The 12851-nt window shown below is 55.1% G+C and overlaps 1 protein-coding gene across 1 annotated transcript; it reads right to left on the reverse strand.

The window, feature by feature from the left end:
• Window positions 1-2715: 2715 nt before the first annotated feature.
• Window positions 2716-9610, reverse strand: LOC110334679 (solute carrier family 22 member 12). Its single transcript, XM_021216509.2, has 10 exons — window positions 8894-9610; window positions 7905-8008; window positions 7414-7568; window positions 7168-7336; window positions 5576-5699; window positions 5318-5433; window positions 4537-4751; window positions 4003-4111; window positions 3643-3846; window positions 2716-3026 (listed from the first exon to the last, which is right to left on the reverse strand). Exons 1-10 carry the CDS (start codon window positions 9293-9295, stop codon window positions 2963-2965), a joined length of 1662 nt encoding a protein of 553 aa, XP_021072168.1. The 5' UTR covers window positions 9296-9610; the 3' UTR covers window positions 2716-2962.
• Between the last annotated feature and the right edge of the window lie 3241 nt (window positions 9611-12851).

Genomic DNA, 12851 nt, shown 5'->3' on the forward strand with positions numbered 1-12851 from the left:
AAGTGTAGCAGTGGCTGAGCCCCTCTGAGGACTCGTTGCTCTGTCCTGTGACTGCCTGCCCCTCTTGGCTCTGCTTCCCAGCTCTGTAGCACGCCACCTCCCTGGAGTGCTGAGCCCCGGGTGGGTGGCTCTCTGTGAGTGTGATTGTGGCCTCTCCTTGGCCTTCTGAACCTACTGGCTTCCAGCCCTGCTTGCCATCTAGGGCAGCTTTGGTCTGGGAGCCTCACAGACTGACTCCTGGGAGGTCACACTGACTCTTTTGTGGGAGTCTGGGGAGGCTTTGACCAGGGGGAGCGCTGCCAGGGTGTCCTGTCCCAGCTGGTCATGGACTCACTCCTGGGCCCTGTGCTACTGTTCTCTTCTCAAAGCCCAGGCTCAGAGCCCTGTCCCCACCTTCATTGTTAGTCACAGAAGACAGACAGCGGAACTCCTTGGGGACCAGCTGGGAAGGAATGCCTTTACTCTCACTCCAGCCATTGTTATGGTGACCCTGACTGAGGCAGGATGTACTCTAGGAGTTGAAAGGATGCCTTCATCACCCTGGTTGCCTTGTAGCTGGGGCTCCATCTCCCCCTCTGCATCAGAAGGCCAAGACCTGTCACCCAAGCGCTTTGTTTTCTAGAGAGTTCTGGATGAGTTCTTGACTCAGTTTACCTTTCCAAAAGATTCTCTTGGCTCCTCCACTGTGAGGATATCTCAGCAGCTTTGAGGTTAGAAACCTCCAAAGCAGGCATTAAAAAGAGGGTGTGTCTAAATGGGTGTGGGCCACAGCCCAGAGCTTTGTCAGGTGACTCTAGACAGTGATGCTGTCACTTCCCAGAGTGACAGAACCCTTTGTCTTGAAAATTCTCAGCCACCTGGATAGCCATGGGTGGCCATTCTGAATCCAGATGAAGGAACACCTCTGACTTAGAAGAATACTATAGGGGAGAGAAGCACCCATCTCTCCACTGAGCTCTGTGTCCTGAAAGTTTCTAGGAACCCTGTTGTCCCCAAGAAATGCAGCTGGGCCTAGAGCAGCAGAACAAGTTTGTCCTGAGGCAGCAGGCAGTGTAAATATGATCTTAGCTCTGTCGTCTGGGGGAGTGTCACTAGGAAGTGTGTGTGTGTGTGTGTGTGTGTGTGTGTCTTGTGCATGTGCGCATGTACACATAGCCAAAGGACATAGTCTCCCAGAGGTTCAGGAGCTGCAGCCAAGGAGCAGGACTGCAGGACCAACATCTAAGACGAGGGCTGTTTTCTGTTTTGTACCCACCCTGTACATATGTACATATGTATCTGCAGCTGTATACATTGTGTGTACATGTACGGTGTGTGTGTGTGTGTGTGGCAGCCTTCTTCTGAGGTGCCTAGGAGCATCACACAGGCAGCTGCAGAGAACATCTAAGATTGGCCCAGGCATTGCAGCTGGTGGGCTAGCTACTGACCCACTGGGCAGCACACTGTCTCTGGGACACTGCGTGGGGTTTCCTGTGAGCAGTCCCAATGGACCCCAAAGAATCTTGGCTGATTCTGAGAGGGACAGAGGTCCTGCTGTGTGCAGTCCTATCTGCCCAGATGGCACCATGGCTGGAGTGGAGCTCTGGAGGCCTACAGACAGGCACTTGCCTTCTGATCCTGCCTGCTCCTAGCTGGGTGTTCGGGGCAGTCTGTTGTGGGTCTCACAAGCTGCAGAGAGGCACGGCATGAGAAGGCTCCTGAAAGGGCCTTGAACACAGGAAAGCCCCAGTCCTTTCTCCTACCCTGCAGACTCTTGGAGATCACTGTGAGCTCACGAGGGGCCGTCATTCACTCGTTTTTTTTGTTTGTTTGTTTTGTTTTGTTTTTTTTGGGGGGGTTGAGACAGGGTTTCTCTGTGTAGCCCTGGCTGTCCTGGAACTCACTCTGTAGACCAGGCTGGCCTCGAACTCAGAAATCCGCCTGCCTCTGCCTCCTGAGTGCTGGGATTAAAGGTATGCGCCACCACACCCGACATTCATTTGGTTTTTATCATTAGTTCCTCCAGTCCAGTCCCTCCAGCAGATCCTATGTGTGAATGAGGATGTGGAGCAGGGGACCAGTAACCCTCAGGGGGCTTACCTGACAGAGGGTGAGGAGTGGCAGGTGTGTGGCCCTAACCATGGTTCACAATGCCATCAGAGTCATTCATGGGTTGAAGGTGGGTCTGGAGGGCCTAGGAGGGTGTCATGTGGGAAGGTGACCCAGGCAGACATGGACGGGCATATGGAGTAAGGAGAGGGTGGAGAGGGACCAGGGTCCTCAGTGGCCCTAGGATGCTGACGCTTCTTTGCCTGGGCTGAGGTAAGGAAGATGGTGCTCAGTTCTGAGTCCTGCAGCAGGCTGGGTAGCGGGCAGCGGGAAGGTGCTCCCTGGGCCTGGCTTCTCTGGTGTGCAGCTGCTGGGGAAGTCGGGGTAATGGTGGTGTCTGGGCAGCCTTCTATCCTTCAGACTGCGTTACAGGGATGGAGCTCTTTGCTTCCCGAGGCTGTCTGCAGGACCGCCTCTCCCCTCCCCCTCCCCCTTCCTTCCTTTTTTTCTCCCTTTCTTCCTCCTTTTCATTCTTTTTTTTTTTTCCCCCCGAAACAGGGTTTTTCTGTGTAGCCCCAGCTGTCCAGGAACTCACTTGGTAGACCAGGCTGGCCTCAAACTCAGAAATCCTCCTGCCTCTGCCTCCCAAGTGCTGGGATTAAAAGCGTGAGGCACCACTGCCTGGCTCACTCTTTTAAAAATTATTTATTTGTATGTATCACCGGGGGCGGGGCACGTTTCCATGAGGAGGTCAGAGGACAACTTTGTGACATCTATTGTCATGTGAGTTTCAGACAGTTAGGCCTGGAGGCCAGTGTCTTTACCTACCATTGCCAGCCCTACTCTTCCCCCCTTCCTCCTCTTCCTCCTCTTCCTCCTCTTCCTCCTCCTCCTCCTCCCCTCACTGTTGTGGCCGTGTCCCTTCTCCAGGTGGCTACAGCCGGGTAGACATCAGGATGGAGCTGTCTGATGTGTCATGTGTCACCTTCTTCACTGACCTGTTCAGGAAAGACAGATGTGTGACTCTCAGGAGCAGAACGACCCCTGACTTTTGACCCGTGTGTCCATACCCAGGACTGAGCACCCTGCCTGGGGCTTAGGTCTGAACTTACTGAGCATGTCAGGGTGGGGTGGGTTGTCCAACCGTATCAGCCATCCAATGACTTTAGTGGCAGCGTCTGCCACCTGTGAAGTCCCCAGCCACACCCATCACCCCCAGGACCTCCCCCATGGCAAACACCAGCTCTCTCATGTGTCCTCTCTCCCTCCACCTCTCTCTCTGTCTCTTTCAAGGTGGACCTGGGGGTGGCTGGGCCGTTTTTTCCTCCACACGGTGGGATGGAGGCAGAGGGTTAAAATCCACCTGTTACCCTGGTCTCCACTTTCCCGATGTGTGGTGTAACTCTGACCATGCTAGCCCTCCCTTCCACTTTCCCGATGTGTGGTGTAACTCTGACCATGCTAGCCCTCCCTTGTCTTCTGCTTTCTCCTTTGTTCAGTGAGAAGGATGGGTCCCCAGGCCAACCTGTTTTGGGCTTCTGTGGCGGGAGGGAGGAGACCTGGGAGGCAGGGAAGGAGGGAGTGAGGAGGTGGTCCGCAAGCAGCTCCACTCACTGTTTCTGGATGTCTTGGATGGTGTCAGGCAGTGGCAAGTTCTTGGTCTCGGGCAGCAGCAGTGCAGCTAGGCCACTTAACACTGGCACCACTCCGTACACCAGCAGGGGCATCCAGGAGCCATAGACACCCAGCAGCCGTACCAAAGGCCCTAGCATGGCTCCCCCTCGGGCTGCCACCTGGCCCAGGCCCACTGCAGTCATCCTGTAGAAGCACACTTGCCTATGAGTCACATTCTGCTAACTACAGTCTTGACCCCACTAGGTCGAGGGAGGCCCAACGAATTCAGCAGGGTGGAGACCACACAAGAATCCCATGGGGACCTGGGGGCAGCTCTCCTTGAGCCCATGACAGCCTCACCTGATCACAGTGGGGAAGAGTTCACTGGTGAAGATGGTGACACAGGTGAAGGCACCCCCCAGGCACCCCAGCCCCAGCACAGCCAGGGACGAGCGAAGGACCCCCATCTCTGTGAACAGGAGTGGCGTCAGCAGAGTAGGGTCCAATATTCTCTGTCCTATAGGCTGGTCTGTCACATGTCTGTGAAGCATCCCTCCAGTGCCCACACTGTGTCCTGTGTAAGTAACTTGTGGCTCCAATCTATCCACTCCCAGTCCCTCAGAGCCAGATTCGGGAGTCCCTGTCCTCTTTCTCTCCCACCCTAATCTCTTAGTGAGTTCTGTGTTAAGCTTACAGCTTCCCTGATCTCCCCTAAAATTCTATTACCCCCTCACTGCTCTGCCCACTACCCCCTCTCTGTCATTTCCCTCACTCTCTATTCCGGTTCCACCCCCACCCCACCCCACCTCCATCCCCAGGGAGGGTAGGAGAGCCTCAGCTAGCCCGCCACAGTTTTGCCTCCTCCTGCTCACCCACAGCCAGGCCCCAGCTCACCATGGGGCACCAGTATGTTGGCCAGGATGCAGAGTCCAGGCAGCACCAGGAAGCTGACCTGGGAGAGGCGGCGGCCCAAGCGGTTGAGCAGCAGCAGGCTGCCTGTCTTCACTGGGAGGTCCACAATCCCAATGAGTGCCTGGAGCAGGAAGATATTGCTTCCTAGGGCTTGCAGGTCAAGGGCCAGGCCGTAGAAGGTGAAGCCAAAGGCAAACCTAGGAGTGAGGGTGATTGGATTAGCCTGGGCTAGCTGCTCTTCTGTCTGCCCCGTTGGCCTTGTCCAGGCTCACCTTAGGCACTGGGAGAGAGAGTCTGGTGGCCTCTGAGGGTCAGCCTATGGGAGACTGGGTATTTCTCTCTCCCCTTCTCTCTGCTCAGACGCTCCATTCAGGATGCTATCCCATTGGCTCTAGCTTCCACTGATTAGACCCTCGCTACAGACAGAGTCTTCATGGCTTTGATCTTTGTTGGGTGGCCTAAGCTTCAGGCTTGGGCAATAGCCTGCGTGTGCCTAGTCCCTCTAAACAAGATGGAGCAGCCTGTCTGCTGGGTCGCTTTGTGCCCGATTCACCTTCCAGCTTTCCCACTGTCTGAATCGCATTCAATCCTTTCTAGGCACTTGGGCCTGTGATCTTGTTCACCAGCCCACCCGGCCTGGCTTGTCTCTTCCTGGAACCTAACTATAGGCCATCCCTAGCCAAGGCTCCATCCTTGGCTGCTGGGGGCTGGCTTGGCTTCAGGCTTCCCTATGACTGGTAGCCTCAGGTAGAAGGGCATCTACCAGCACAGCATGGAGATGAAGGTTCGGAGGCGCAGCCCAGGCGTGTGGAGTAGAGTGCCCAGACTGGCACCAGCTTTGTCCCCGCTTGGTTCCTCCTGCATAGCTGACCGCAGGACCTGTAGGCGTAGGGGCTGTTAGCACCGAGTACCCACAGACCCACCCCCAGGGGCCTTTACTTGACCTCCGAGGCAGCTCCTGTACAAAGCGAGAAAGAGTATCAAGGGGACAGGGTTGGGGGAAGGCCTAGCCCTGGCTTACCTCCATGGTCAACGTGTCTCCCTCTGCCTTCCTCCTGTTGACTGCTGCAACCCTCTGCAGTTCCTGCAGGCCCTGGTCCAGCTTGCCCACGGTGATGAGCCAGCGAGCCGATTCTGGCAGCCACCTGAAGGGAAGGGATGTGGGAGGGGTCGCTGATTGCAGCCCCCGTTGCCTGGCCTGGGTTGCCCTCCTTGTTCTTCTGTGTCTTCTGCCTAAGGGGTGGTTTCAGGGGGATTGGAAGCTCCGGTCTCAGGCTGCTAAAGTCAGTGAAGGCCAGCCGTAAAGGACAGTGGGACCGCGGTGGTGTGTGTAGCCAGGCCACCTGGGTTGCCTCCTGGGCCAGCAGGCAGTCCTCCTGCCTCCTTCATCTCTGAGTTTAGAGGAGTCCAATATTCTCTAGTCCTTGAGCAGGCTGCCGGAAACGGAGGAACTCTGTTGTCCCTTTCCACCTTCTTGTCCTATGGCTTCTCCTCAGCCTTACCCACGAGCCAGGCCTGTGTACAGTAAGGACCACAATGGCTGCCAGGGTGTCTCACATCATGGCGTCTTTCGATGCCATATATGTTTCCTCCTGCCCTGCCCCACAGTTGTATTGTCTTCCTGCTACAGACAGCTTCACCAGCCCTGCCTGGTCTCAGGCTAGGCCTGGTGTCTGTAACATCACCAAGCTCCTTCTGTCTGAACCCCTGGCAGTCACTGATCCTTGGACCCTTTGACCCCATGGTGCCTGACTGCTCCCCTGAACCCAACTCAGCTGGTTCTGTGTCAGGATACAGCTGCTCCATACCAACTTGGTTCTCTCTGTCTCAGAATCAAACCTCTCTCTGTCTCTGTCTCTTTCTTTGTTTCTCTCTCTCTCTCTCTCTCTCTCTCTCTCTCTCTCTCTCTCTCACACACACACACACACACACACACACAAACTCACTTGCTGCACTAAACTGCTCAGTCCTCTGAGCCTTTGGTAGTGGCCACCACACAGTACCACACACTATATCCAGGTCTATGTTTATAAAAGTTCCTCCCCTCCAGAAGGACATGCTGTCCCCTTTGAGCAGCAACTGGGAGGAGCCCTGGGACCCTGAGCACCTCCAATTTTGAAAGACAGCGGAGGTACAGATAGAGTCAGTGATTCTTGGTGGCCTGTTGGTTTGGGGATGCGGCAGAGGGGCGAAAGGCATCCTGGGAAGCAGGTGAAGGAGTCAGGGGTGGGAGGAGTCAGGCAGGTAGTTGGAGGCCTAAGGCTGGAGATAGGAGTCAAGCTGGAGGGGAGGGGGGCAAGGGTGGGATGAGACAGGGTGTAGCAGAGATTTGGGGTCTGCAGCATGTCAAAGGGGCTGGAGCTAGACCCCTCCTGGGAGAGGGAACATGGACTGCGACCCCAGTTTGCTGCTGGGCCACAGAAAGATGGCAGCTGGCTTATTTCGGGTGAGTTGGAACAGGGGGCTCCTGGACTTTGAGCAGCAGTGGTGACCATCTCGAGGGCCCTGGTCCCCAGAACTCCCAAACCCTTTGTCGGCAGGACAAGGAGTTTTCCATCTTGATCCCCAAGAGTGGGCAGAACCTCTTTCAAGGAGGGGGCCTGCAGCACCCACCATGAATAAACAAAGAAGAGGAAGAAGGGGGCAGAGACAGCCAGCTGTAGCATCCTCCAGCTGCGCACACCGTAGGCCACAGAGCCTGTCAGGACCTGCCCAAAGCTGAAGCCCAAGGCGTTCAAGGTCATCATCAAAGGGCTACCCTGGGCTGATGTCCACTCCATCACTGCAAGGAGCAAGAAAGGGGTCAATCCTGGGTCCTGCATGCAGCCTTCCCGACCCAGCACCCATCGGGGGACATACAGAGACTGGCCGTGTTCATCATGACACCTGCCACTGCAGAGGCCACCAGGAAACGGAACAAGCAGTAGAGGGGGAAGTTGGGCATGAAGGCAGCTGCTGTGCCGGACACGGACACCAGAAGATAGCTCCAGGTCAGCACCCTTCTGCGCCCAAACCTGTGGTACACATAGGGAGGCATGCCATTGGCCAGCCACACAGATCTGGGCCATCAAGGGCCCTCCTGTCCCTGCCCCAGTGATGAGGAAGGCAGAAAGTCACATGACCCATGGGAGGGTCACGAACATGAGGAGCCTGAGCAAGTGAATTCCCCCTTAGCAGAGGCACCGAGCAGCAGCTCAAGTGTGTGGCAGGGAGGATTTTAGGAATGAATATTCAGAGAGAAGCAGTGGCCCCCACAACCCCAACCCCGGAGAAAGTAGGTGAACTTCTAATTTGGAAAGGATGTGGGGTTCACCCAGTAGAGACCACCTGGCCCAGTGGGGCACACTCACCTATCTGAGGCATGGCCGCACACTGCGGCTCCTACCAGGATTCCAGCCAGGAAGATGGACTGGGCCATGGGTCTCAAGGCCTGGGAATCACATACCAGGTTCCACTGGAGGGAAAGAGGGGCAGTCTGAGCAGAAGAGGGGAAGGAGCTAGATCTGGGCATGGGCTGGACCGTGTGGGGCCACGAGGACACCCACAGGCTCAGTGGATTGGCTTCTTAAGGAGTATCCTCTCAGTCCTGGGCGCGCACACGTGTGTGTGTGTGTGTGTGTGTGTGTGTGTGTGTGCGCGCGCGCGCGTGCATGCGCGTGTGCGTGTGCGCGCGCTCGTCTTTGCGTGGTGTAGTGATTGTGAAGGTCAGAGTTCAATCTCTGGAGCTGTCTACACTGTTTTTGTGAAAAGGTCTCTCAGTGACTCTGGGGCTCACTGGCTAGGCTGTCTAGCCAGCTAGTGAGCTGAGCCCCAGAGGCCCCCTTATTTCTGCCTCTCCCGAGCTGGCATTACAATCACACCACCATTGGGCCTGGCTTTTCCCTGAGTGCTGGAGAGCTGAACTCAAGTCTTCATGCTTCAACAATAGGCAGTTTGTGATTTATCTCCCCAGCCTGCCAACATCTCTTGTAAGAGGCCAATGTTTGTTCAGGTCCTCTGTGCTCAGCCCAGGCAACAGGATCCTGTGTCTGGGTGGCCTGGAGTCATGGCTGAGGTTCAACGATGGGTAAAGCCATCGGGTGATGCAGAAGCAGGAATAGTACCCCAGGCCAGGCTGTGTGGACATACCTCACTGTGTGGCCCAGGCTGGCCTCAGACTCACGGGAATCCTCCTGTCTCTTTAGTGCCGGGGTCACAGGCATGAACCACTAACTATGACTTTGCAGTTGACTCCCGCTGCCCAGTCCCCTGTAAGCCTACATGGTTGCTCCCAAGTGAGGAGGCTTGGGGAGGTGCATCCTTTCTGTGACTGTGACTTTGGCCTCCCAGGTGCTGTTACCGTGGTCACGATTGTGGACCTGAAGGTGCCGTGGTCGTAAACCCAGCCGTCCTCGCATGGCCCAGTGTCAGTGTCACTCCAGTTGGTGGCCGTGGCGTTGGGCTCTGTAAGCTGCCATTGAGGTTGTCGGAAGCGGAGGCACTGGTGGGGTTGCTGGTCAGGACCAGATGGGATGGAGACGGCCAGAAGGACATCGGGTCCAAAGTCCCCAGGGATACTCGCCTGGGAGCTGCTGTTGTCCAGGAGAGGCACCCAACAGCGGTGGCGGGGAACTGCGGCTGAGAAGTTCTCCAGCATGTTCTGGGTGGTGACCCACAAAATGGGGGTCACCAGAGCCACCGTCTGGAAGAGCTGGAACCTGCCCATCCCTCCCACTCGGTCCAGGAGTTCAGGAAACGCCATGGGTTTCTCCCGGGTACCACCACACAGCTTCCACTTCACAGAGGCTGGCCCAGGACCACGGGGTCTGTGTGAAGAGCCTGCTTCCCCCACGGCTCTGCCCACACCAGTCTCTTCATATGCATGTCATACAGCCATGTCTCGGGGTCACGGCTAGTCAAGGCTCTTGTGTATCTGCCTGCTGGCTGTCACCCTGAGACCTGGAACCCTCTGTGGTAATCTGGAGGCCATGGGGACCTCTCAGTGATACAGCAGACTCTGGCTCTCAGGAAAAACCAAATTTGGGAAGCAAGGAGGTGGAGAGAGAAGCCACTCAGGCTAGAATTAAAGTGTGACTAGGAGCCATTTAATAGAAGAGGGCTTAGTAATGATTTCTTCAAAGTTTAACCAGGAAAACCACTGCAGATGAAAGCGGCAGTTTCTCCCCCATCTGTCTTCATGGCCCTGGTCTCTGTAAGGGCGCAGCAAGATCTGGGCACGGGCTCTGCCACTAAGTGTGTCGGGGCTGCCATCCCTCAGTGCTCCTGCCTGCCTTCCAGGGGACATCATGACTGTACTGTGAGCTAACCCAGGAGGGGGTGAGCCCTGGTCCTCCCAACCTCAGAGCTGGCATGATCCTAGCATGAGTGATGGCGTCCTCTGCTTGAGGATGGTGTGTCCCATGTCACCCAGTCTCTGGGCCTCATTAGCCTCTTGAAGCTGCCACTGTCCCTGCTCTCCCTTATGGATTCCCTGTACTGAGCCTCATTAAGTCTTTTTGACATTAGCATATACCCCTGTACTCTTCAAGACAAATATCCTAAAGTATTGAGACCTCAGTCTCTTTCCCAGGTCTCCTTGTCTTAGGACCCACTTCCTCGGCCTGTAATTTCATGGCCGTCTGCCTGGAACCGAGTCACAGTTCACAGGCTGTCAATTCAGTCGCTAATGTCACGTGTCTCTAAGCAGACTAATTCTGAGGACTTCCCCCTTTGCCTCTGCTCTGCTCTGTCCCCCTTCCTGACCTGTCCTCCTCTGCTGTCCTCTTCACCTACTGCCACACTGCAAAACCTCACACTACATCCTGCCTTCAACACCAGGGCCCTGGCCCTCTAGAAGAAGAGCAAATGCTCGGCCAGGAGGCGTCTCTCCAGCGGTTCGACTTCCACTTGAAAGATTCCTGGCTCCTGGGAGGGGAAAAGCCTGACAAAGGGGAAAGTGTTCCCAGGAAGCCATGGGAGTGACTGGACAAAAAAACGATAGTGAGGGCTGTGTAGAGAGGCAGGGAGAAGTCTGTGGGCGCCAGGCATACTGACTGGTTTGGGTTCAAGTTTTGAGAGTAGAAGAGAAAAACTGTGATTGGGTGGCAGATGATAGAGGTGTCTATACCAGTCCCGACACAGATGTTCTTTTAAAATAAAAATATTTGGTGTGTGTGTATGGCTTATATATGTGAGTACGAATGCCCACACAGGCCAGAAGAGGGGCATCTGATTCCCTGGAGCTGGAAGAGGGGCATCTGATTCCCTGGAGCTGGAGCTGGAGCTGGAGTTACAGACGGCTGGCTGTGAGCTATGGGATGTGGGTGCTGGAAGCTGAACACCCGTCCTCTGGAAGGGCAGCAGGACATGTTCAGCTTCCGAGCCATCTCTCCAATCCAGAACCTTCTTTCTTAATTGTGTAAAGTCCCAGGTGGTTGCTACTGATGGGTGGATGGCTGTCCTCCAAGGGGAGTCTGGGATTGCAGTCCCATCCTGTGTGTACCCCTGCAGCTGTCACTGGAAGGCGCTGGCCTCATGTGTCAGCCGTGGAGTATAGGCTTGGATTTTTCAAAACCTACTCTGATTAATGTTCTTTAACATGTCAACTTCCCTTTTAGCCCACCTACCAGAGGTAGAGGAAAGGAACAGTTAATAGGAAATGAGCTTGTGGATCTCTGTAGAAGTAGTTCTTTGGGGGAGATACCAGTCATTGTCAGGATATCAGCAGTCCAGTTCACTATCAAAACACCAAACACAAATCAGCAGTGGGACTTCAGTCCTCTCAACAGGCACCGAACACGAGTCAGCAACAGCAGGCACCGAACACGAGTCAGCAGCAGCGGCAGGCACCAAACACGAGTCAGCAGCAGCAGGCACCAAACACGAGTCAGCAGCAGCAGGCACCAAACACGAGTCAGCAACAGCAGCAGGCACCAAACACGAGTCAGCAGCAGCAGCAGGCACCAAACATGAGTCAGCAGCAGCAGGCACCAAACACGAGTCAGCAACAGCAGCAGTTCAACCCAGAAGAAACCGAGAGGCTCTGCTGACTGGCACAAGTCCACAGATGCCACTGGAATATCATGAGGAATTCTTTGTCAGGTTACCCTCTATGAAGTTACGGCAAGTGAAGATCAGCCACGTGGTGCGAGGCGAACCAATATAAGAGCTTCGCCACGCTATCTGTGGGGTCATAGTTATATTCTTTCTAAACATCACGCATTCTCTCACGTGTCTGCCCTCAGCAAAACATCACATGACTTAACTGAGTCCCCAAAGAAACCAGAGGTTTCCATTTCAATGGTGGACAAGAGAGTGTGGTAAACCAACTTGATTTGGCCCCTGTAACCTGAGCTGAAGGTGACACACAGTAATTCTGCCCTCAGTTCGGTGGTGGGAGCTAGTCAAGGCCACCTCTAGATGGTCATGGGTGGGTGGAGACGTGATTCCAGCTCTACACTGAGAAGCAAAACAGAGGATCTGTGGACAGTAAGCTGTTATCACTCTAGGGCTAATAGGTCATTAGTGTTTGCTTTAGAGAAGACAGCATAGCTTGCTCCTGTGCAAATGGGGGTTCCTAGTTAGAGCCTGGGACCATGGTGACTAGTAGAAGTGGGGACACTGGTTGGAGCCAAGTCCTTAAGCCCCAGAAGGGCAGGCCTTGAGTCTAGGAGGATGGGGCCCAGCTGCAGAAGTGGGTGTTCCTAGGGCCCTGAGGAATCGCCCTCTGTCCTGTGGTATTGGGAAGACAAGGAAGGCTGGTGACATAAGAAGTGAGACGGGCAGTGGGGAATGGGGACATTGTAATTTTGAGTACAGGAGAGATTTGTGCTTTGGAGGATGCAGCTGGTGTCTTCTCAAGGCCTGAGATAAGACTGTAAGTAAGCCCGGTGGCCCCTGGCTTCCTTTTGGATTGGCACTGTCTTAGAGGGTTTGGCCCCATGGCCCAAACCCCTGGAAGTGTGCACACTCAGCAGCAACTGGAAGGCTGTCCCTTTTGTCCCGGGTCCTCGGAGTTGAGTCTGCTGAAGAGGGCAGAATGGTCTACGGATGTCAGGAGGGAGAAGAGGGGCTTGGGGTTTAGGTGAGAGGGATGCAGAGGCAGCTGTTGTTGGTCTGGTTCTAATGAGGGTGTGAATGCAGGGTAGGGAAAGGCTTTCTGGGAAAGAAAGGTCCGAGAGCATAAGTGAAGAGGTTGCACCAGGTTAGACCAGAAGGGATGGGGACACTGGGTTGCCGAAGACCTTTGTGTTCCTACTACCTTAGGCGGCATTGGGCTGTGATATGGGAGCTACACATGAGCTCTGGCTCCTCTCTGT

This window comes from Mus pahari, chromosome 1 (genome assembly GCF_900095145.1).
Source record: "Mus pahari chromosome 1, PAHARI_EIJ_v1.1, whole genome shotgun sequence".
Classification (NCBI taxonomy): domain Eukaryota; kingdom Metazoa; phylum Chordata; class Mammalia; order Rodentia; family Muridae; genus Mus; species Mus pahari.